The 25,378-nt window shown below is 44.4% G+C and overlaps 2 protein-coding genes and 1 long non-coding RNA gene across 3 annotated transcripts in view; 2 read left to right on the forward strand and 1 right to left on the reverse strand.

The window, feature by feature from the left end:
- Nucleotides 1-1,635: 1,635 nt before the first annotated feature.
- Nucleotides 1,636-15,319, reverse strand: LOC142818513 (uncharacterized). The gene is made up of 3 exons (XR_012896015.1): nucleotides 15,211-15,319; nucleotides 14,404-14,591; nucleotides 1,636-1,894 (listed from the first exon to the last, which is right to left on the reverse strand). It is a non-coding gene; the product is annotated as an uncharacterized LOC142818513 (long non-coding RNA).
- ARPC3 (actin related protein 2/3 complex subunit 3) lies at nucleotides 4,543-15,537 on the forward strand. Its single transcript, XM_006135164.4, has 7 exons — nucleotides 4,543-4,678; nucleotides 6,104-6,203; nucleotides 8,261-8,337; nucleotides 8,755-8,823; nucleotides 11,710-11,836; nucleotides 14,003-14,097; nucleotides 15,263-15,537. The coding sequence occupies exons 1-7, from the start codon at nucleotides 4,673-4,675 to the stop codon at nucleotides 15,323-15,325; spliced, it is 537 nt and encodes a 178-aa protein (XP_006135226.2). The 5' UTR covers nucleotides 4,543-4,672; the 3' UTR covers nucleotides 15,326-15,537.
- A 7,832-nt stretch (nucleotides 15,538-23,369) lies between these two features.
- ANAPC7 (anaphase promoting complex subunit 7) overlaps nucleotides 23,370-25,378 on the forward strand; it is a 31,544-nt gene continuing 29,535 nt past the window's right edge. The window contains exon 1 of the mRNA XM_075898594.1: nucleotides 23,370-23,638. Coding sequence (XP_075754709.1) covers nucleotides 23,421-23,638 — 218 coding nt within the window. The 5' untranslated portion in view covers nucleotides 23,370-23,420. The remainder of the gene's footprint in view (nucleotides 23,639-25,378) is intronic.

Below are 25,378 nucleotides of genomic sequence, written 5' to 3' on the forward strand. Positions count from 1 at the left end.
CCCACCACTGCAGACATTTAAATGCCTCCAATAATGTGTTTTGGGTTTTTTTTTGTAACCCTCCTGTAAATGTTGAGATTAATATATCAATCGCCAACTTCATACCTGTTTTAAATTGATGTAGCTCTCTTGGTATCAATGAAGTTAAACCTTGTTACACCAGGTATGAATTTGGTCCAATAGAATTTTGTTAATCTGATCATCAAATATTTAATTTAATTTAATTTTAAACAACATACATTATAGACCTATGCAATCTGGCAGTGTCTGTGTATCCTTCAAGAGATGTTTTGAAATCCTTAGCTAATGGCAAGTTGTCTGAAAGGGAAATCTGACTTTTAAGTGATGACTTAATACTTTGGATTTTCACAACTATTTCTGAGAGATGTGAAAAGCTGTTCTTTGAAGGTAATTGCTGCTATTGCTGTAATACTCTGTACAATAGTTGAATATGAGAGAATACTTTTTCAGATGTTTATATTGCATTATTTGACCATCACAATGTTTAATAAATTGTGTGTGAGAGAGCCAGCAATTCCCTTGTTTATCCTTTCAACCTTCTTAGGATTTCAAAGTTGGAAAATCTGGTTTGCTTCAGGAATTCTGTCCTCATTTTAGCATCCTCTTCGGACTAGAACTCTTCATGGTATGTTTTGAAGGGGCACTCTTAGATGTGATCAAAAGTGTCCTGATGTGAAGGTCACATGACTGCTCCAGAGTTATATACACCCTACACAGAATGGTAAGGATATCTAGGTGATAAAGTGCACCCTTCCCTTATCTGTACTCTGTCCACTAATCTATTTCACCAGGAACTATTTCTAGGATTCCAAAGAGCTGTCACTTCAAAATTAACAAAACAGAGTGTGAGGTTTAACTTTTCCTCCATCATTACACTGCTTTGCAAGAAGTACAACCCTTAATAGCAGAGAAGTCAGAGCTTGGAAATACTGGATTTTTAACCTATTACTGTTGGAACTAGGAAACTTTACAGTGGTAAATGTCATTTCTACCTGTGTGAGATTCATGATGAAATACTGGACCATGAAAATACAACAACATGATTTGAGGGTAATTTATTTTCCTTTTCTGTTACACACTGGACAACATGTGGCATATAAAGAATGACCAGAGATATGGTGTGGCATAAAGGTTTGACAGTTGTTTGAAATGACTTGTGAAACTGATTTGTGACTCTACAGTTTGTAAATATTGCAGCTAAACTCATGTTGATATATATTTCATGTCACTTCACTGTGTGGTTTAAATAAACATGCATTTCATCACTCAGAACAGTAGTGGTAAAATGCCTTACTCAAATATTTGACCCATTTGAATATAAATAAGGCAATAAATAAAATAAGACAAGCTAAAATACAATACAAGCTAAAATAAGACAAGCTAGTGAAAATTGACTGACATTTGTAAAAGGCATTTGATAAAGACTGAATGTAATACTAACACAGGGTGTTGCGCTATTGATAGTTTCACCCAAGGTTTTCATGTTTCCAAGAGAGCATTTTAAACACTCAGTTGAGGGAGGAAAAGTTGAATAAGTTTTGGTTTTCTTTAAAGTACATGTGCTCTCCCTCACATTTCTATATACTGACAATCAGTGACACATTACCAAAGAGCTCTCATTATATGTTGCTCCTTTTATTATTTTAATGTGCTAAGAATCAAATCAGTACTTTGAAGCAAAACTCTTGTGGACTTTGGTGGGAGTACTCATGGCATAAGAGTTGCAGGATTTCATTCAGTATAAGGATATGTGCTTTCAGGCAGCCTACTCCAGCTAAGATTCCATGAACAAGACAAAAATAAATAAAATCCTCTTGTGCTACTTGAAATAACTTTTCTGTGGATGAAAATTGTGAAACACAGTGATGCCTTCCTAAGAAAGAAAAACATTTCTGAATTAGATTAGAATTGCCAATAGTTATACAAGGTTGACTACACTATCTACTAATTTAACTAACTCCAGAGGAAATATTGTCCAAGCAAGTATTTGGCATCAAATAAGGCCACTATGTATCCTGTCTAATTTTTTTTGAGAGAGAGAATTCATATTTCATTGGTATTTGTATTAAACTTATATCATAAAAACTGTGGGTATTTTTGTATATATATAAAACCCTATATGCATCTAAAACCTTGAGTAACTTCATAAATAAGGGAGCAGTCCGTCTGATTTCTCATGAATAAAGATACGTGGTCGTATTTTTGGAGGATTTGGCCCCAAATGTCAATTACAAGTTACACATGCCAAGTCTATTTTTGGATCTAACTGATAAGCTTATGGAATATGTTAGCTTTTAATAGGAGAGTATTATTAAATTTTATTCTTTGTAGTGATGCATTTATTGACACTGTACATCATAATTATTCAAATAATGCTTAATAAATGGTCATTGGTACAGAAATAATTGTTTAATGATTTAATGTAGAATTGCATTTAGATCATGTCTTGTGACTGTCTTAATATCTACTTCTCGAGTTCTAAATGGTTCAAATTATGAGCTTTCTGTCTATTTCCTTAGGAGATAATTAGATCATCTAATTCAACATCATATTTATGTTCATAATATGGTTAAGCTTTTTCTGCTGATCACAGGTAAACACCTGACAAAGTTCTCATAAATTTTAATCTTAAAAATGATTGTTCACAGAAAACCCACAGAGACTTTTGATGAGGCATGAAGTAGATTTATTTTATTTTTTGAACAAATGCCTTACCTGTACAATGTTAAACTTGGAGCAACAAAACATTTTGGCCAAAGACTGTATTTTATATCTTTGAAAAGGCAAATTAAATTGTGTGTGTGGGGGGGGGGGGGGTCTTCTTGGAATGATAAAATAAAACAATACATTTTTCTGGTTGTTGAACTCCCCTCTGCTCTCAAGCAAGGAATCCATCTAAGTTGATATCAAATACAGGTAATGGTGGTGTGTATTTAAGGAATAAATTCTGTGTGTCTCAGGGAGAATGCATTCCTTTCAAATATTCTGAAGGGGTGATATTATTGCAGGGAGGGGGCGAAAGGCACTTGAAAGGAGGGGGGGAGGGAGATAGTAATTGGTAGCAGGATAAGAATCCCACAGAATGATCCAAATGGGAACAAATAAAGATAGGGAAACAAAAGGTTGCTAGAAAATTGAAATGTTTTCTATAAAAACTGGTCTTGAACAATACCCTGAAAATGTGCCGTTCCTGCATTGGTTTGAAGTGAGTACATCCTACAGAAAACACATTTATTCCTTTACTCAGTAAAGTAGGAAGTGCCATGGATGCATCTTTCCCCTGTAGGATTCTATTAGGAAAAAATGAAGCATTTGGGCAAGGCTATAGGCCTTGATCGAGCACTAAGATTCTCACAAGTGGGCTTTTGTGTCTGCAGTGGAGCCAGCTCTCAGGTTTTTATCATGGGTTTCATGATACTTGGTGTTTCTCTTAGAATCCCAGCTTCTGGAGTCAATTGATTATGCAAGAATCCCAACTTCCATTATTTTTAAATTTAAGTTTCTGTCCACCAGAACTGTGGAGAAAAGCTGAACCTTCTGGGCTCAAAACCCAGATTGACTAAAAAATCATGATAGTTGAAAAAAAATTTTTTTTTTGCCTATCTAATGATTTTGAGGGGAACTTCTTGTTTCTGTGTGGAGTGAATGCAGGCCTGGCGCCTACAGACCTTGCCTATACTTTGAATTCAGCAATCAGCACCCAGCAGCCAACTTAGATGCACAGTGCAAAGCACAGCGAGAGGCAGAGTGCTGTGCTTTGCACTGGTGCAGTTGCCAGCTTTGACTCTCTATGTTGTGGGCTCAGTTCATTTCCAGACTTGTAGGCCCCTGCTCTGGCAATAACAAATCCCTCTTGAGCAGCGCAAACAGAAATCAGGGATCTGCAGTAGGGTTGTAAAAGTGTAGTTGATTAACCCATTGACCTATAAGCAAAAGCTTATAGGTTAATGCTATAGACTAAACACATTCCATCCTCCTCCCTACTTGCCAGTAAGTATTTTAGCAGGCTGGTTGGCAGCCCAGCTCAGTTCTGGCTTGCACATGATCTGGGAGCTCAGACCACCCCCAGATGGGGGCTTCTGCCCACCCCATGCTACTGCCTCTTTATCAGAGGTGGCAGCGCACAGGTCAACAGCACAGGCCCTCAAGGGGAGCTGGGTTTTAAACTGGCTTCCCGCACAAACCGGCGCCCACCAGGCACCCCATGCTGCTGTGTCCGATACCCAGGCAGCATGCAGCGTGGCAGGGGCTATAGGATAGTCAAGTAACCCATAAGAATTCATGAGGTTACTGGGCTATTCAATGAACTGGTATTTAACATCCCTAATCTGCAGCCTTGTCATTTGTTACATCAGGGAGGACTTGGACCCACTGCATTTAGAAAGCAAGAACCGCGCCACATCCTCCCCCAGGAGCTGAGGCCGGGACCCTTGCGAGCGCTCTACCCGCAGAGGCTCCGCGGCCGCTGCCTTCCTAGCGCTCTGCCGCCCCCTGCTGGCCAGCTCCTGCCCTGCGCGCACAGGACTTCCTGCTTGCAGCCGCCTGGGGTGGGACAGGAAGGGCTGGCTCTCTGCAAGCTGCTGCATTGCTGACTCAGGCGGCTTCCTGCGCTCTCTGCCTCCTGGGAAACGACCGTCCCCACCGACAAAAAATGCCGGTAAGGAAAAGAGACCCTGCGGGTCTACAGGGCCCCGGCTCCTTGCGCGTGCTTGGGTTGCACCCCGCTGCCCTGCGAGCACTGTGGCTGCTGCTAGCCAGGGAAGGGCAGGAAATGCTACGGGGGATGGATGCTAGGCCCGGGGCTGAGCATTTGGGCCCCTTGGCTGCTGCTCGTTTTGCAATCCGCAGCCCATCAGGGGGGCTTCAAGGATCGGGTAGAAAACATCACAACGGCTCTGGGGTTTCTTTCTCTGTTCAGAAATAGGAAGAAGCTGAGCGAAACTAGCTGCTGCAGTGGGAAATGTCACCTCTACCAACAAAACGGGGGAACTTCCTTTTAAGGCAATAGTCAGCGCCTCTGCAAACCGCACGGCACTATTCATGATATTGTCCCCCACAAAGGATTTTGCTTCATATGCGCGGGTCGACGCGAAGTTAGCTGGTTGTTGATTTTACAATTAGACTAGATGGGCAGCTCTTTGTTGATTTAATTGGGGCTCTGGGCAGATGAAAGGGTGGGGCCTTTTCGTTGTAACTTCTCAGTTTATCTTGTGTGATTTTTTTTTTTTTTTTTTTACACAGCATTGGTAAGGTTGCAAAACACGGTTGTCCTTGCTTACTTAGCATCATAAAGAAATAGAGTGGAATTATATGATCACTGCCCCTTGCTCAAGGCCTGCTGAGCCCACCACCTAACTTAGGGAACAGCTGGGCCTTTCCAGTTTGACTAAACCCCTACAAAATTAAGAATATTCCCTTATTGGATAAACTAGGAGCATTATAGGTGAAAATTACTTTTATATGAAAATATTTAAAAAACCCAAAACAAAGAAACAGAAAAGTCCCATCAGCATTGGTGTTTTAAAGTAACTTATCTTATATTCTAAGTGCATGTATATTTTGAAATAAACCTCCTTTCTACAACATTGGCTCATATTGCAATTGTCAAGAAAAGATTTAAGCACCAAAGCAGAACGTGATTCTTAAGCTGTATCTACACTGACCTTTTTTTTTTAATTGCCATTGTTGAAGCACCGGAAAAGTAGATATGATAAAGGTTCTGAACATATTTGCCATCAAGTTATTTAGATCTGCTCTGAGTTAGACAACTGGTGATGGAAGCACACACTTCTACCTCTTCTATGTTATAGCATTCACCATTATTGCCTCCAGTTAGACTATGGCAGTTTCGTAGTAGGAGTCGTCCTCCCCCCACCTCCCCAAATGTTACTAAGGCCTAATTAGCTAGGTAAGCAAATACCACTGAACTTCCACAAGGTGTGGTTGCTGGATCATTGTTAACTGGACAAACCGTGCATCCATCATTTAGAGGGGGACATTTGTGTAATTTTATTCTTTCAAGGGAGAAAACTACTTATTTTCTTTTTATTGCTCACAGTCAGACTTCCTCTTTTGTTTATAGGCTTATCACTCCACTTTAATGGACTCCGATACCAAGTTAATTGGGAACATGGCTTTGTTACCCATTAGAAGTCAGTTCAAAGGACCAGCTCCAAGGGAAAGTAGGTTCACAACACTCTTTATAAGTACTATATCTGTATTTGCATTTATTTATTTTGCAGTCCATTTAAATCCAGTCCTAATTGCTTCTCTTTCATGAATATTTCATATCACTGATCTGGAAATGGTTATAGGACACTTTATATAAACTGTATCTACTTGAGGCTTTTGATTTTGTGTGTGTGTGTATGGTTTTCAAACTGAGGAGAAAAGGGACAGATTAGAAATGGGTACTTCCTGGTAATAGAGGAAGTTGACTTTCAGATGGCTATTAATGCTGTTGGATTGGGGGTTTCTTTTGCCTTCTGCTGTGCCATCTATCCGGAACATTTACCCTTCCCAATACAAGCCTCTGAATGCTTTTTCCTGAAGAAGAATCCTCTGATCTAATTTGTATAATGTGTCCTTCTCAACTGCTGTTTAAAATTTATGCCAGTGCCTTGAACCAACAGCTGACTCCAAACTCTACTCAGTCCTGTCTTGTGATAGTCACCCCCTTTCTATAGCTCTTGTACAAAATTATCTGTAGTGTTGTTGCTTCTGAATTGTTTTGTTTCTTTTCACTCTATCTTGGTTTCTCCTCCTTCTCCCTTTGGGAGTTGTTCTATCCACCTTAGAATAATAATCTGTATGTAACCCTTGCTTTTGTTAGTCATTTTATCATCTTGAGTCTTCGTATGTCACTTTTAATCCAAGACACTAGTCTTGTAATTGAATCCACATGGTTTCACATGGAGCCCCATTGATTTTAATTGGCTTTCCATGAAGTGCAAAGGTCTCCTTGTGCAGACCCAATGGTGGGATTGCAGCCTTAGCATGTAAACTCTGAATCATGTCTTGTTGGACACCATGGATCTAGTGGAATGGAGCCATTATTATTAATCCATGTTTATTACAGTAGTGACTAGGGACCAGTCAAAATTAGGGCTCCATAGTGCTAGACACAAATCCCAAATTCAGTCCCGAAGAGCTGGCAGTCTAAACAGACAGGACAGATGAAGGACAGTGGGAAGGGCTATAACATGCAAGCAGAATGAACAATGTGTGATCAGTCATTTGTCCTGATCTTGACTGGGGCTTCCGAGTGCTACCACAATAAATAATGTGCTATTTTTCCAGTGTGTCTTCAGTGATGAACACATTTGGTTTGTTTTCTCTTTGATGCCTCCAGAAGACCTTGTTCTAGTTTAAATTCCGTAATCTTTTGATTTGTGTGTGTGTGTGTTTTTTGTTTTTAATTCAGCCTAAATTCACTATTGTCAGGTTCAAAAGGGTAACTGTGATAAATCTGTATCTGCAAAAACAACGAGAATTCCTGTGACATGTTAAAGACTAACTGTTTTATTTGGGCATTAAGCTTTCATGGGTAAAACCCGCTTCATCAGAAGCATTGGAGTCAACCCATAAAAGCTTATGCCCAAATAAATCTGTTAGTCTTTAAGGTGCCTTGTTGTATAGTCAGGCTAGTTCCTGGGGCATCATGCAACTATTAAGATTCACTGTGGTCTTTGAATTGCGGGTTTCAATAGGTTTTAAAATAGTGGTAAGATTCAATATAACCCTTTATAGTAGTTAGATACTACTTCAGTACTTATTCTCCTGATAAGTCTTTCACAATGCCTCATGACTACTCTGCAGGATTACATCTCTATTCAATGGCTCCACTCCATAATGGAGTGAACAATTATTATATTAAAAATCAAAGCTGCTTGATAGTAAAATTTACTTTGGCAAGCATAAAGCTTGAATTAATTGATACCTCATCTTACAGTAAGTGTCTTGTAGTACGTGCTGCCATGTGTAAGTAACGAAGCTGTGGTCATATGGGATACTGCTATAACACTTATTTTCCTATTAAATCTTTGCTGGGAATTAGTACAAAACCTCTGTGGCTTTGTTTTTGGGAAGAGTTATTGTTTTTGCAAGTGAGTGAAATGGAAGATCATGCTACTATTTACTGTCAGTCTTAGCAAACGTCACTCCTCTGTTTCCATTTAAATTCTAGTGATGTTATCTTTAAGTTCTGCCTAATTTTCCCATTTTCTACCTTTCTTGCTAGCAAAGGACACCGATATTATAGATGAAGCCATCTACTACTTCAAAGCAAATGTCTTCTTCAAGAATTATGAAATTAAGGTAAGAAATGAAGATTTAAGATATTAAAACCTGTGCACAGTTATTAGAATCTTGTACCCTGTTGAATTGTAGAATTACTTCACTGCAATAAGCTTCAAGCTTCCAAGAATTTTTATTTCTCTCTCTCTCTCTCTCTCTCTCTCTCTCTCTCTCTCTCTCTCTCTATATATATATATATATATATATATATATATATATATATATATTTAGAGAGAGAGCGAGCGCAAGGGAGAGTGGGGTATATAATGAAAGAAACAATTTTTTTCTAGTTAAAACTTTTCAAGTAAGGTAAATGTGTCTTCTATGCTGTCAACGCATCTCTTTTGTGAGAGACCATAGACTAAAAAGGTGATAGCTTTGTCAGCAGGTGTAAAATCTAACAATAGCAAATGGCTTCTGCTTCCTTTTATTTGACAGAATGAGGCTGACAGAACATTGATCTACATAACTCTCTATATTTCTGAATGCTTAAAGAAGCTGCAAAAGGTAATAAAATTTAATTTAATTTAAGTTGAAGGAAGAAAGTACAATAAATGGCAATAAAAATGTCAGTTCTGCTCGTTTGTCTAAGACAGTGTGAAAACACAGGCAAAAATGCTGTTGCTTAGAATGTAATGCTTCAAACACTCTAATGGGCTCTCTCACCTTATTTCTGATTAGGGATGTTAAATGTCGACTAATTGAATAGTTGATACATTTTGCATCGACTATATGATTAGTCGATAGGGTGCCTCTGCCTTTGAAGTGTAGCAACAGCCCTAGGACTGTTGTTACATTTCAAAGGCGAAAGTGCCGCACGGAGCCGAGGTCACCTGAGGACTCCCCTGCTGACCGTGGGCTCCACACGGCACTGCTGCTTTGAAATGCCACATGCAGCCTGCTGCTGGGCTTCCTGTGGCATTTCAAAGCGGCAGTGCTGCACAGAGCCCCGGGTCAGCTGTGGAATCCCCAACAGATCCAGGCCTCCACAGGGTGCTGCCTCTTTGAAATGCTGTGAGGAGCCTGACGCCAGGCTCCCCGCAGTGTTTCAAAGTGGCAGTGCTGCACCAAACCCAGGGTCAGTGGGGGAGTCCCCAGCTGACCTAGGCTCCACTTTGTAATGTTGCATTCAGCCTGGGGAAACCCTGGTTGGCCCCGGGCTGCATGTGGCATTTCAAAACAGCAGTGCCACATGGAGCCCAAGGACTGGCTCCAGACTGCAAGTGGTGCTGCCGCTTTGAAGTACCCCTTCCTTCTTTTTCCGCCCCCTTGCTGCCTATTTCTGAAAGAGGCAAAAAATGGGGGGATGCAACTAGTCGACTGGCTTGTTGACTCTCCGATAAACATTTGCTTATTTGATACTAGACTAGTTCTTCACATCCCTATTTCTGATGTGGTTAAGTTTTAATCTCTTGGTAAAAAAGGGGTAAGTGATGTGCCCAAGGCCATAGTGAGTGAGTGGCAAAAATTTCTGACACTGAGTACTGTGTTCCTCTATCCCCCTGCACTGTTCATAATTCTTGGGTCATATTCTCACATGGACAGTATGTTTATAGTAGGGACAGACATCACTGCTGTGATTTTAGCTCCTTTCAGCATTTCCACTATAAACCTTTATTTTATTTTTAATTTTTTTTTCTGCCCCCATTTTCTGGTAGAATTTCACCTTTCTGGCCTCTCTGCATCTTGCCTCTTTTCCTTCCTACCTAACTAAATTATCACTGTTAGTCCTTAGCCTCTACCAACATTTACATCATCTGCTCCCCACCCACTCCCAATATCTGAAAGCATCCAATTCAAGCTCACTGTAATCTTTCCCTGGCTGAAATATCTCATCTCTTTAACATTCTCTTCCTGATGAGTATCTCATTTGGCCTTTGATTATATCTCAGAACAATGCTGTTAAAGCTTGTGTGGGTTATCCATTCACATGTCTAAAGAAAAATTTGACCATTTTATTACATTTTAAGGCTTGTCTGCACAAAAGTTGTACTGCTTTAATTATAATACTTCAGCTAAAGGGTTTAAGCCGGAAGAGTGGATCCAAGTATACTGATATAAATGTGCTTACTCCCATATAGCTGTTCATGTACAGGAAGGGAAATAAGCTATATTGGTTTAGGGTGCTTTTATTCCAGTATAACTTTGTCCATGCTTTCAGCTGCACAGATTAGGGTTTGTGTTTAAAACAAAACACACATTCCCCAATCAAAATAATTATGAATACAAAAACTGCATGTACACCAATTATCAGTCTCAACTGTCAGAGCCACAGATGTTCCAGAAAGCTTCTTCCATAGAATTAGAAGATTTACCCAGCACTGCTTGGGTCCTTAAATCAAATACATTGTTTTTCTTCATTTAAATCATTACTCGGGGGTGGGTCTGGGGCTGAGGGGTTCAGTATGCAAACTGCTTTGGGGGGAGAGGACAACCTCTTTTGCTGCTGCAGCTTGGGGCCAGGTGAGAAGAGCCTTTCCATGGCAGCTGCAGTGAGCACAACAAGGGGAGGGGTGCATGTATCCCTGGCTGGGTAACAGACACTCAGAAAAAAAGATACACAGACAAACTTTCTGAAATACAGGAAACCTTTGCCATCTGTGGTAGAAAGATTCCTGACATCACTGAGAATGGCAAAATCTGTGAATACGGGGGGGCAGGAGGAAGCAGAGAGTGGTCTGTTTCCCCACAGCTCCCGCCCCCCATGGTGAGTGCAGTGGGAGTACTGACCACTGCTGCCACCTGCAACAGGCCCCCACCAAGTCCGTCCCTGCCCCCTGGCCAGGGAGAGAGGGCAAAGTGGTGGGAAGGGGTGGGGCTTCAGGATGGGGAGATCTGCGAATATACAAAATTGTGAATAGCAATTCAGCGAGTCACAAGGGTCGCCTGTATATAGTAGACAGCTGTCCCTTTCTCCACCCTTGCCCCCTGCTTGGCCCAGTGGGATTATAGCTGCCCCAGTCCCCATCGTGATCACTCTACAGTATAATTCCCTCCCACCAAACCCTTCCCTTTCCATTTTATGAGAAACAATCTAATTCCATGCATATCCCACTGTCTTGGCACAACCAAACCCTGACCTTGCTTTAAGTTATGATAAGAGGAAGTGGCATACCAAATGTGGTAATCCTAACTATTACTGTAGGAGGAGTTCTTGTACAGTTAGACAGATGCACATTTCTAAAATATGCATAAGATCAAAGGTACAGGTGCTGTGGATACAGTACTGTAAAGACTTTTCTCATTTAATTAGATAAATACATAAGGACTCTTCAGTACTTTCTCCTACCAGAGAAGCCATGATATGTATCAATATAACGTTTGGGCTGCACCAGCTTTTGGATGTGCTTTGTTTTTGTCCTGGGAATGATCTCTCTTGTTTGATTCTTCCAGTGCAATTCAAAAGGCCAAGGAGAGAAGGAAATGTACACATTAGGAATCACTAACTTCCCAATCCCTGGCGAGCCAGGCTTTCCACTCAATGCCCTCTACGCCAGACCTGGCAACAAACAGGAGGAGGGTAAGAATAAAAGTAGCCGTGTTTCTCTTAAAGCCATGCTTTGGCTTGCAGTTCACAGCCTGGATTAATTTTGTAGCTAGGGCCAAAAACATGACCATATAAAAAAGTACCTTCTTAGTTGATGGTTCTGCCTCCTGTATGTACCTAGATTCAAGTCTGCCGAGTTTAGGAACAAAAATAGGCTGTGCTACTTTTCAATTCTTCTAGCCCTGTAGAGTCAAGAGAGTGGGAGCCAGATTCTATTCTAGGTCTCACGTCACTGAATAGCTAGCTAAATTCCATTTATAGGGCTACATCCTGCTCTTATGCAGTGTTGGTCCCAGGATATTAGAGAGACAAGATGGCTGAAATCATATCATTTATTGGACCAACTTTTTTTTTAATGAGAGAGACAAGCTTTCAAACTCAGAGAGAGCTCTTTGGGTCAGTATAATCAAACAAAAGTTGGTCCAACAAAAGATCCTGCCTCTCCCCCCTTGTCACTCTTATGCTTGGATAGTTCCACAGAAGACCATAGACATGCAGAGGTGTAACTACAGGCTGGAAATGACCTGTAAAATCTTTACTACTCATGCATAAAGTGCAAAAATCCCAGGTTGAGTTACCTTTTTCACTTGTAAATTGAGCAGATTTACTCTTGCAGTCAGAGAGTGATTAAATGTGGTCATGCTCCCTTCTATGCATTTTGGTTCTAATTCAACGAAGCAAAGCAGAAGAGCAATAATTGATAGCATTCAGAGTCTGGCTAAGGATACACTTACAAAGGTCACATAAATGGCCTTCAATTAAGATTGTAATGGAAACTTAATAACAACAGAAAAGCAAGGTGTAATAATTAGGGATGTAAAAATGTAAAAATGTAACTGTGAACATGGTTAACCGATGAGTTTGGGCTCATTGGTTAACGTTTACAGTTACACACAGGCTGACAGTATGTGCAGGAAGCCATCTTAAAAGGTGGCTCCCTGCACACACTGGCTCCTGGGGAGCTTCTTGCCACCCCATACTGCTGCCACCGAAGGCCAGGTCTGTTCTATCGACTTACATCAGTATATCTATATTGCTCATGAAAAATCCACACTCTTGAGCAACACAGTGTGTACCTACCTAATCCAAGATGTAGAAAGCACTATGTTGACTAACTCCCATCAGCATAGCTATCACCTTCTACGCAGACAGGAGAAGCTCTTCTGTCAGTGTAGTAGCATCTCTGCTAAAGCGAAACAGCTGCAGCACTGCAGCTTTTTCAGTGTAGACCAGCCTTAATTTTTTCCCCCTTTTTTCTCAAGCCATATTCATTGCATCCTCTCTCAAGGCACTCACGCCTGAGCAGGTGCATTATTGCCTCATGATAGGCGTCTGGATGCCAAAGCCTCTGAGTGATTTACAAACTGGGAAAGATAGGCATTTGGCTGGTATCTCATATGGGAGACTCGTCTGGTAGGACGCTTTTGAGCACTGCTACCAGATCAGGACCCCAAGGTGAGTTCACACAAAGTAGCTGAGGTTGGAGGAGGAGAAGGAAGAGCTCCCATCTAATTGTTAGCCTAGTGGACAGAGTACTCACCCAGAATGTGGTTGAAGTCCACACCTCCTTCTAAGGGGGAGAAGGAATTTGAACTGATGAATGTCCTAATCACTAGACTAACAGTTACAGAAGAAGTTTCCGGACCCCCACCCCACCCCACCCCAAACTGCTGGTTATCTTGTTTTGTATCCTTCATGCAATGTAGGTGACTAACTGCCAAACTTCCTCCTGGTTTATGGATTGCCAGCAGTCCTAGTTCTAACTTACAGCCAAGACTTAAACACCTGAGAGAGAGGCAGGTTTTAGCATACACCTCTCAAGTTGGCCTTTCCCATTGACTAGCTTAGGTGGCTCCCTGCTTAGCATGTTGCCTGTTGTGGATAACATTAGTTAGATTCCTTTCTCTCATTTTTCATTCTGTAGGGAGTTTAGGTGCCTAACTCAGGCTTTTTGGATTTCAGTGTTGTTCCTGTGGTTTTCTAGGCACCACCACGTTCAGTGTTGCAGTGCCTAAATACCTGGTGGATCCCACCCTAAGAAATTTGCCAACGATCACACAGGGGGGTAGCTGCCTGGATCGAATCTGACCTGATTTTAACTCTGTATTTCAATCTGTATTGGTATCTGCTCTGATTTAGAGGTGATGAGGGCCTACTTGCAACAGCTGAGACAAGAAACAGGTCTTAGGCTTTGTGAAAAGGTGTTTGATCCCCAAAATGACAAGCCTAGCAAGGTAAGATGCCATTCTCAGTGAATGGGTTATTTTTTATCCTAATTACAGGCAGTGTTTCTTTTCTGACTAGTAGGTGCTTGAGGAATGCTGCTTCTTTAAAATGTCAACTCCAGAAATAATGTTAAACTTGGCTTGGTTTGCTCTTTATAAAGTTTATAAGATGTAACTCAAGGAGTAGAAAGGATGGTTATGCAATGCTCTTTTGTGTCATGGAATGCAGTAGGAGTATAGCAACAAGGGGGAAAAAGGCAAAACAGCAGGGAGAGAGATGGGGAGGAACTAGTAAAAAAGAATCATGAGACTTACGGTTTTCATGAGGGAAAAGCAATGTGATATGGCAGCAAATGCCAATTTAGGCTGAGTAAGGATGTAACAGTCTCCACTTGTGGTCCAATCCTGTGAAGTGATGAGCACCTCCTGGAAGCTAGAACACTCGATTCCCTGTAGGCATCGAGGGTTCTCAGCATCATTCCATTTGGCTCTCGTGATCACTCCTACGTGGAAAAATCCTTCGTTATCAATATGAATAGCAAACTAGCTAATTGATACAACAGTTTCTGAGTGGCTTGGCAGACATTTGCGTATAAGCAAGATATATAAAGTGCACCTCTTATAACCTTTACAATTATTAAGCCAATTTATTTTTCAGAAATACTGACTACAGATTACAGAGGACTCAAGCCACATGCCATAGCCACAGTCACGAATTAATCTGGTTTTGAGTCAGGAGAGAAGAAATTTTGAAATAGCTCTTCTGTGGGGGTTTTCTTTATATTTGCTTAATTGAGAAGTGGCTGACATTACTTTTTAAATGTTTTGTAAAACAAAAAAAGTTGGATTGGGATCAGGAATGAGACTCTTAATATGCTTTTTTATAAGTGATGGAAAGTAAAAGCTTAGATTGGAATTATCATGTTAGCCTTAATATGAATCTGTTACTGTGACCTTGTACTACAGTATGTTGATTTAATCCATGCTTTGGGTCTAATCCAGCCTTCCTTGCACATTTAAAATTCCAGATGAAATCAGTGAAGAAAATTGGAGGTGTAACTTTAATGCAGGTCTATTGCACCAAAGTTGATTTTAAATCCTGTTTTGCCTCAAACTTCTTACCTGGAAATTGCTACAGTATATCTTCTGATGTCACTGTATTTCTTTCCCTTAGTGGTGGATCTGCTTCGTGAAGAGACAGTTCATGAATAAGAGTCTGTCCGGACCTGGGCAATGAAGAGGCAAAGAGATACAGTCACAATGTTAAGCATTTTGCAGCAAGATGTATAAAATATTTTGCCTTTGTTTCATGTACATTTTATATCAAGGAAGAATAAGTGCTTATGAGAAAAAGCTATCAGTCTGCGGGGGGAAAGACAGAACTTAATAATTAAAGACCGTACGCAAATAATGTTAAGCTGGTGCTTAATAAAAAAAAATTATTTCTAACATGTTGTTTCAGATCAACACTGCTCTGTTATTTATAGCATATAATATAGGACTTGGCTTAAACCTAAAGGGAGATGTGCGAAGGAGCACATCTTATTACATTTAAAATGCAGAGCAACTCTTATTAAATTTAAAATGCAGAATCGCAGCGGGGACAGCTTCCAGAGTGGGCACCTGCTTTGGGACCTCTGTGCTTCTGCCTCCTCTTCCCCTTCTCCTCCCTCCCCCTGCGGAGATGGTGCTTGGGGGGAACCAGCTTTTAAGATGGCTTCCCCCAGCTCTCCCTCCCCCCGCCTCTGATACAGAGTTGCAGCAAGGGGGAGGAAAGCAAGTAGTCCCTCAACTAGTAGCTTACTCAACTAGTCAGACTTCAGGATGCAGCTAATAGATATGACTTTAAAGCATTATATGATGGGCTAAAGGCAGTGTGTGGGCTGGGCATTGCTAGCACTACACCCTTCCACTATTCTGATAACAGCACTCTGATTACAGATGCTAAAATCTCGACTCCTAGGCTGAACATTTTTGCAGTGTATTAAAATGTGATCACAAATAGTAAAAGATCAAAAAGCTCCTCTGCATCCTCAACTGAATGAATCAAAGATGCAGTGTCATCAGCAAACAGGAAGTTAGAGATAGTTGTGGTGAACTTTTTGGTGTGAGCCCGAAGTCCCTGGAGGTTGAAAATGCTGACACCTGTTTGGATAGGTATGCCCAACGCACAATCTGTGAAAACAACAAACAGCATCATTGAAAAGTAGATTCTGACTAGGAGAGGAGCAAGGACATGTCCTTGCTTTGTACCATTTGATATTTCAGAAGGTACTGATGTCTCTCTCTGTTGTTAAGGACACAAACCCAGCATTAGGGATGTTAAACTGTATATTTTTGTAAATGTGTACATGTGTGGGCCAGCTTCCCCTGAGAACCAGCTCCTGCCTGCCCCCCATGCTCTATGGGAGGTAGCAGCAGGGCGATAGAGGAGGTAGGCAGCTCCACAAAAGCTGGTACACCTAGAGAGCCAGCTGAAAAGCCAACTCCCCATACAGACTAGCTCCCGTCTACTCTCCCTCACCAACTGATACAGAAGCAGCACAAGCGGGAGGGGAGCGTTGCATGTAACTATGAGGGTTAACCGATGAGCCCAGGCTCATCAGTTAACCATGTACACAGGTACTTGTTCACTTTCCTACCTAACATATCATCATTAAAGGACTGAACTGTATTGATAAATTTTTCAGGACAGCTGATTCACCCAAGTACTTCCCAAAGCCTGTTTTTGTTGTCCAAATACCATGGTCAGGTATAAATCTTAATGTTTCTCTCTACATTTTTCTTGTGTCTGCCTGGCTGTGACTATCATGTCAGCAGTGCCTCAACTGGCACAAAATCCACACTGTCTTTCAGGAATTATGCCATTTGTGAACACATGTAATGACAGAAAGTTGTAGAGGATTCAAGCCAGCTATAGACAGCAGTGAGATGGCCCGGAGGTCATCACAGGCATGCACAGTTACCTTTTCTTTTATATTTGTGTACAATCAGGGCAAAATCCTGGGGGACTTGCTTTTACTCCTAAATGGTGTTAAATAAATGGGTGAGAAAATAAACCAGGTGGCCACCACCAGCTTCATAAATCTCTGATGGAATTGTCTCTCTGCCAGGTGTCTTTCTAGATTTCATCTGTAAGATAGCTTTTTGTACCTCATCAAGAGTTGGTGGTATAATCATCTGTGACTCATTGGCCCTCTGAGTAATCTTTTCAAGAACACTGCTTTGGAAAGTTGATGTCTGATTTAATACGTTTGGATAACAAAAACAGGCTTTGGGAAGTACTTGGGTGAAAAATTTATCAATACAGTTCAGTCCTTTAATGATGGTATGCTGGGTAGGAAAGTGAACAAGTACCTATGTACATGGTTAACTGATGAGCCTGGGCTCATCGGTTAACCCTCATAGTTGGTGAGGGAGAGTAGACGGGAGCTAGTCTGTATGGGGAGTTGGCTTTTCAGCTGGCTCTCTAGGTGTACCAGCTTTTGTGGAGCTGCCTACCTCTTCTACCGCCCTGCTGCTACCTCCCGTAGAGCATGGGGGGCAGGCAGGAGCTGGTTCTCAGGGGAAGCTGGCCCACACATGTACACATTTACAAAAATATGCACAGTTTAACATCCTTAATGCTGGGTTTGTGTCCTTAACAACAGAGAGAGACATCAGTACCTTCTGAAATATCAAATGGTACAAAGCAAGGACATGTCCTTGCTCCTCTCCTAGTCAGCATCTACTTTTCAATGATGCTGTTTGTTGTTTTCACGGATTGTGTGTTGGGCATACCTATCCAAACAGGTGTCAGCATTTTCAACCTCCAGGGACTTCGGGCTCACACCAAAAAGTTCACCACAATTATCTCCTAACTTCCTGTTTGCTGATGACACTGCATCTTTGATTCATTCAGTTGAGGATGCAGAGGAGCTTTTTGATTTTTTATTATTTGTGATCACATTTTGGACTCTCTCTGAGCATCAAGAAGATGGAGGTTATGTCCCAGTGTGTTCGGAAAGAGTTCAGCACTCTAGCAATCACTGCTGCTGATACTGTCCTTACAGCTATTGATCAGTTTTCTTACATTGGAAATGTGCTGTCCTGCAGCATAAATGCTGATGACAGTGTATCTGCTCAAGTGGCCGCAGCCAGTGCTGCCTTTGAAAGATTGACCAACCATTTATGGAATGACCATGGAGTTAAATCTCATATGAACCACAGTTTAGCAGGCAGCTGTCCTGAATATGTCCTGTATGGCTAAGAGTCATGGATCATATATTGCCAGCATGTCTGAAACTCAATCAGTTCCATATGTGCTGCCTCAGGAAGACTGCTATGTGAATAGCTGGGACAAAATTCCTAACACTGAGGTCCTTAAACTGTGCGGGTATAGAAGCAATGCTTATGAACAAACAGTTTCACTGGATTGGTCATGTTATGAGGATGGATGATACGCAGATACTGAAGACAGTCCTCTATAGCCAACTTGTTCATGGAAATCACTCCATTAGTGGTCAGTATAAGCTTTATAAAGGTATCTTAAAGGCCAACGTGAAGTCGTGGCATATCACCTAGTGACCTGGAAATCACAGCTCAGTAGTCTGATTGTTCTGATAGCAAACTATTGTACAGGCTGTCAAATGCTTCAAGGGTCAATGTACCCAGAGACTACAAGAAAAGCATAGGCTCTGGAAAGAATGTACAACAGATGGTGAATTTCTATGCAATTCCGTAATAGGATTTGCTAATTGAGAGAATAAACCAATCCTCACCAATGGGATCACAAAAGATGAGATCTGTTGATTGATGGCTCAGTACATTCAAACATATGTAGTGCCTAGAGACCCAATGGAGACTGAGATTCCATTGTACTAGGCACTGTGCAGAAAAATTCTCTGGCCTAAAGAGTGTAAAGTGTTAAGTAGACCAGACACCTATCCAATAAGAGGAGAAAGAAGTGACTTGTCCAAGGTCACATAGGAACAGGGCCGGCTCTAGGCACCAGCAAATCAGGCAGGTACTTGGGGCAGCATTTCAGGTAAGCAGCTGGCGCTGCCCCTGGCAACGCCTAGCCCTGCCCTGCTGATTTTAAAGGGCTGCGGCCTGGGAAACGCCGTGGCTGTGCAGCCAGCTGGCACCAATGTGCACCTGGAGCCTGCTGGCCACCTCGTCTCCTCTCCTACTCCTCCCCTCCCCGGCAGTCGCTAGGCTGCTGGCACAAAATGGCTGCCGGCCAAAAGACCAAGGAGACTTAGTGCTCAACTGCTCTCTTGTTCCTATTCCTGCACTCACTCTTAAAGGGGACATGCTGTTTTATTTTTTTGTTGTTGTTGTTCAACAACTTTGGTCTCCCCCCCACACTTTTTTTTTTCCTTCAACAGAATTTTTTCCCGGTGTTTTTTTTGGGTGGGGGAGGGCAAAAATGTTTTTGCTTGGGGCAGCAAAAAACCTAGAGCCAGCCCTTCATAGGAAGTCAGTAGTGGAGCAAGAAGTAGCACCCTTGAAAGAGATCCTGACTCCAGTGAATGAGTCCAGGATTTCACTCTGCATTCTAGTCCACTACCTTAAGCACCAGTTCATGCTACCTCTCTGCTCTAGAATGCCAGTCTTGCATTAAAATGTAACTCCTCTTGATTGGTAACAAAATAAAAAATATATGAGGCCTGATCCTGAAGTTTGGTGCAGACTATAGTCCCTTTAATGAGACTTTTGCCTGAGTAAAAACTGTAACATGTTAGGATTATTGTGCCTATAATATTACCTGGTGGAACAAGGTGTAGAAAGTTGCATTAAGGTAACTGGTGATATAGGTGTTTAGGATATAGATGTTAAAGGGACATTTCACATGACAGCTACACATTGGCTGTGTCTAAACTGCATCCCTTTTCCGTAAAAGGGATGCAAATTAGACACATTGCAATTGCAAATGAAGCGGGGATTTAAATCCCCTCCGCTAAACATGTCTGCCGCTTTTTTCCGGCTCGGAGCTTTGCCGGAAAAAAGCGCCAGTCTAGACGTGGATCTTTCGGAAAATAAAGCCTTTTCCGAAAGATCCCTTATTAAAATAAGGAATAAGGGATCTTTCGGAAAAGGCTTTGTTTTCTGAAAGATCCGCGTCTAGACTGGTGCTTTTTTCCGGCAAAGCTCCGAGCCGGAAAAAAGCGGCAGCCATGTTTATGCAAATGAAGCGGAGGGGATTTAAATCCCTGCTTCATTTGCAATTGCGATGTGTCTAATTTGCATCCCTTTTACGGAAAAGGGATGCAGTCTAGACACAGCCGTTGTGTGTCTCTCAACTCCCCTCCCCTCTTCAATGTACACTTGCCTCTTCCTCCATCTCTGTAGGGCCATCCTGAGAGGGCCCGAGGCAGCACCCTCCGTCACATCTCCCATCTCTGCCCTGCCCTTGCCCCCTGACCAGCATAGCCCAGGAGGATTATGGGGTCCTGGTGTGCAGCAGCAGGGGTCATCTTTCCCCCTACTCACCACCCTGGGGCTACAGGTGTCTGCTTCCTTCTGCTATGGGGAGCAGCGGGCTGCAAGAAGGTGGCAAGATGGAGTGGAGTAGGCTGTTGGGCTGCTCCAACTCCTGCTGTTGTGAGGGAGCAACCCCTGCTGCTGCCATGCTAGGTCCCCATAATTCCCTGGTCACTCCCATCCCTAAGATGGTTGAGGTGACCTCCACAGGGCCCCCAAAAGTATGGGGGATCTGGGCTAGCTGCCTGCATTTCTACTATAATGTCCCACATCAGGGAGAGCTGCAAGAAATTCCCCACCTCCAAAAAACTGTCACCATGCTGCTCCAAGTTTAACATGGGTGATGGGTAGAAGTCAACATCACATAAGAACAGCCATACTGGGTCAGATCAAAGGTCCATCTAGTCGAGTATATTGTCTTCTGACAGTGGCCAGTTCCAGGTGCCCCAAGGGAATGAACAAAACAGGTAATCATCAAGTGATCCAGCCCTTGTCACCCATTCCCAGTTTCTGACAAACACCATCTCTGCCCATCCTGGCTAATCGCTATTGATGGACCTATCCTACATGAATTTATCTAGCTCTGTTTTTGAACAGTCCTGGCCTTCACAACACCCTAACAAGGAACTGCACAGGTTGGTTGTATATCAGCTAGTGTGCGAGATATCAGTTAATTGAATAGTTGAGTCATGAAATCCTGTTGGTTATCAACTATTTTATAGTCCCCAGGGGAGAGGCCAGCATCCAGTGTGCTCTTGGTCCCACTCCTGGGGACCCCCCAACACCCGCGCTGCTGCCTCTGTATCAGAGGCACTAGCATGGGGTGCCAGGCAGGAGTTAAAAAACAGATCCCCACATGGACCAGCTGCCTACCAGCCTGCTTTGCAGCCTCTGATAAAGAGGCAGCAGTGAGGGGTGGCAACAGCTACTGTCTGTAGGAGGTCCCATGGACAGAGGCTGCTGCAGCGGTGAGGATGGAAAGGCTGCCACAAAGCAACCTTGGTCCATGGGCAGCAGGGATTGGGGTCTGAACTCCCTGGGGGCAGATGCTGTTCAGCCTCCCATGGAGCAGCCTCTCTCTGCAGTAAACTTGAGCCTGCCATGGACAGAGGCTAGTCCTCAGCAGGAGACCTGAGGTGGGACTGAGCTCCCCTCAGACAGAGGTGGAACAGCTTCTGTCCATGGGGAGCTCAGACCCCCTGCAGTCAGGGGCTGCTGCTAGGGTTGCCAGGTGTCTGGTATTGTACTGGACAGTCCGGTATTTGCGCGCTCTGTCCGGTAAAAAAAATCAGAAAATACCGGACATGTGCAATGTCTGGTATTTTTTGATTTTTCCAGCTGCGCACCAGACGGAAGCCTGGCATGGGTGGGGGGAGCGGATGGGAGGCGGGGCCATGATTGCTGCCAGGAGCCCTCAGTTGGTTGAGTGTGAGGAGGAGGGGAAGCCTGCACGGGACAGGCAGCAAGTGCCCAGGTCAGTCCCGCTCCCTGCCAGCCAATTTGCTCACCCCTTCCTGGCTGGTTCTCCCTCACTTCCCCGGCCAGCCCTCTGCACCATCCCCCAGCTCTGCTTCCCACTGGCCCATTCCTCTTTCTGATCTCCCGCAGCCAGCGCCGCTGCATCCCTCCCCTTGCCAGCTCTGCTTCCTGCCCCCCTTCCTCCCGGCCAGCGCCACTGTACCACCCCCCGCCAGCTGTGCTTCCTGCTCCCCCTTCCTCCGGGCCAGCCCCGCAGCCCCCGCCCCGCCCCCAGCTCTGCTTCCCACAGCCTGTTCCTCTTCCTGATCTCCCCCGGCTAGAGCCGCTACATCCCACCCCCGCCAGCTGCTTCCTGCCCCCCTTCCTCATGGCCCCCAATCCGCCCCAGCTGCACTTCCCACCCCTCCTCCCCCAATATCCCTCGGCCAGGCCCGTTTTGCCCTATCCCCCCTGCTTCCTCCCCCATCTCCTCCGGCCAGCCCCGTTGCAACCCCCATTAGTTGTTTCCAGGACCCCCCTTCCAGGCCAGCACTGCTCCCTTCCTGGCCGGTACTTCTCCCCCCCCCCCCATGAAGCGTTTTATTTTTAAATGACTCCCTGGTAACCCCTAGCAGTGATCCAGGTTCTTGGAAACCCCCCCCTTTTTTTTCTCAACAACTTTGGTTCTCCCCCCCCTTTTCTTTCCTTCAACAAAATGTTTCCAGTTTTTTTTTTGGTGTGTGTGTGGGGGGGTCGGTATTATTGTTTCAGCCATCTGGCAACCCTAACTGCTGCCAGTGCATGTTCTCAAACGCTGGGGGGGAGCCTTGGGAACCAGATCCAGACAAGCCAGAGTCCACTTCCAGCCCCTGGGCCCGAGCTCCCCACCCTGCATTACTGGGCGCGCCTAAGCTTAAACTACAGGGAACGTGCCCAAGACTTGCCGCCTACCCCGGCGAGAGCGCAGCGCTGCTGGGACTCTGTCGGCGATTGAACTACCCTGGGGGCCAGGCCCAATGCAGTGCCCCCTGCTGGCTCAATGGCAGCGCTTCCTTTATGGAAGGGACAAGAAGCAGGCGGGCCCAGACACGACGCGCGTGCGAGCAGGTATCGCATTCACTGTGACGTCACTGTCCCCTCACTGTGCCGGGAACAGGGAGGTCCCCGCAAGGGCTCCGCCGCGAGCTAGCCCGCGACACGAGGCGCCGTCAGAGCCACCTGCGCATGCGTAAAGTGCCTCAGGCTCCTGGGGCGTCTACTTTTATGCCTGATGGAAAATGTCATTGCTTTGATGCCTATCCGTTCAGCGGCGGGGTGGAAGCTTACACCTGGTCTGGATTTACCTGGGGGAGCCCCAGCGGAGAGGTTTTTAAACGGAGGCACGAGGTCGGGCGACCGGAAGAAGCGCAATGGACCCCTGTGTGCGAGGCCCCTTCTGTGGCGCCATTTTGGAGTCGCTGCGGGCTGAGGAGCTGCTGTCGCTTCCGTCCCCGGCCGGCGCCCCCTGCGCCTCCCCGCGCTTCGGGATGAGCGTGGTGGAGCATGTGCGGGAGATGGCGGCTGCGGGGCTCCACTCCAACGTGCGGCTCCTCAGCGGGCTGCTGCTCACCATGAGCGGCAACAACCCGTGAGTGCCGCGGGGGGCCGGAGCCGGGGCTGAGGCAAGGCCCCTCTCGGGGCCCTGCGACCTGGGGCTGCCCCAGGCGGAGGCGGCAGGGTGGGGGGTGCTGGACGGGGCGGGGTCTCGCGGGTGCTTTGTGGGGCCCAGCGGGACCGGGCTTGGGGGGCTGCAGCTAAGAAGGCGGCGTCGGAGCAAAGGCCCATCCCGCCCAGTGGCCAGTGCCAGGTGCCCCAAAGGGAGTGAACAGAAACAGGGGTCGTGACACGAGCCCTCCCCTGTCGCCTCTTCCCAGCTTGTGACCGAGGCTAGGGACACTCTCCCTGCCCAGCCTGTCTAATCGCCATTGATGCGCCTGTTCTCCAGGAATCTATCTAGCGCTTTGTAAAAACTCTGTTATAGGCACAGGCATCCGGTGGCTTAGGCAAGCTACCAGCTTGGTCCACCCACACTCCACCCCAAGACTATCTCGGAGCGGAGTGTTGCTGCCTTCAACACCTGCCCTCCTGGTGCTCCCCTTCCCTCTCTTCCTCTCCTTGGTGCTTCAGGGAGGCTGAGAAGCATTCGGTGCTGCCCCTCTTATCCCCCATCCCCAGTGCTCCGGGGAAGCTGGGGAGCGTTTGGCCTGTTGCCCCTTCTCTGGGGAGTGCTTCCCAGGTTTCAGCAGAGGGGGTGCCTGCCTCCCCCAGCACCAGCTTCACCAGCCACTCATGGTTATAGGCGAGGTCTACACGGAGATGGTTTGGTGACAAAAGTGAAAACCAATCAAACTAATTTTTCTGTCTCCCATTGTCGCTATTCTATGTCCACGCTGCTAGTATCCTGTCAACTAACAAACAAAGTGATGTGGGTAAGCACGCACACACACACACCCCGGTGTAGTGTTTTGGGAAGGCAGAGTTTATCCATGCACTTCTTGGGATTCCCACCTAACTCTGTGATCTGTCTGTGCTGAGGAATATCAAAGCAGCTCAGCAGTCTCTCCAGCCCTGTAGCAGCAGTCTGCCTGATGCCATGTTTCTACCAGGGCAGAACAGAATCACTCCAATGATTTGTTCTTTATTTGTTCCCCAAATGGTGAAGCTCATTGACCTGTCACATACTTGCCAGAGTTTTGAAAGTGGAAGGATGTATGCATGCAGGCAGCAAAGATCGCAAAAGCCTGAACAGAGCTATCAGGTCAGGCATTGTGGGATACTGGTGAAAGCCATTTCAACAAAACAAACCACAGTGTCCACACTGACTCTATGTTGACAATAGAGGGAAGGGAAGAGACAAAAATCTCTTACAAGGCTGAAGTTTTTTTGTTGCCAAAACTGGGTGACAAAATTCACATTGTAGTGTAAATGCTCTCATTGTTTCATTGCCAAAAGGCAGCTTTTGGTGATAAAATGTGCCAGTGTAGACAAAGCTATAGTCTTGACCTTCACAGCATCCTCTGGGAGGGAGTTTCTTCGGTTGACTGTGTGGAAAAAAAATACTTCCTTTTGTTTGTTTTAAACTTGCTACCTATTAATTTTATTAGGTGACCCCTAGTTCTTGTGTTATGGGAAGGAATAAATAATTTCTCATTCAATTTTTCCACACTAGTCATGATTTTATAGACCCAAATCATATCCCCTTATAGCTGTCTGTTTTCCAAGCTGAAAAATCCCAGTTTTATTAATCTCTCCTCATAAAACACCTGTTCCATAGCCCTGCTTTTTTTTCCCAATTCCAATATATCTTTTTTGCAGTGAGGCAACCACA

Source organism: Pelodiscus sinensis, chromosome 15 (genome assembly GCF_049634645.1).
Source record: "Pelodiscus sinensis isolate JC-2024 chromosome 15, ASM4963464v1, whole genome shotgun sequence".
Lineage (NCBI taxonomy): Eukaryota > Metazoa > Chordata > Testudines > Trionychidae > Pelodiscus > Pelodiscus sinensis.

Excerpts from the sequence above, each read along its gene's own strand:
- ARPC3 (XM_006135164.4), top strand. Across the intron at positions 6,204-8,260 it reads AGGACCAGCTCCAAGGGAAA|CAAAGGACACCGATATTATA; the intron begins GTAGGTTCACAA and ends CTTTCTTGCTAG. Across the intron at positions 8,338-8,754 it reads TCAAGAATTATGAAATTAAG|AATGAGGCTGACAGAACATT; the intron begins GTAAGAAATGAA and ends TTTATTTGACAG.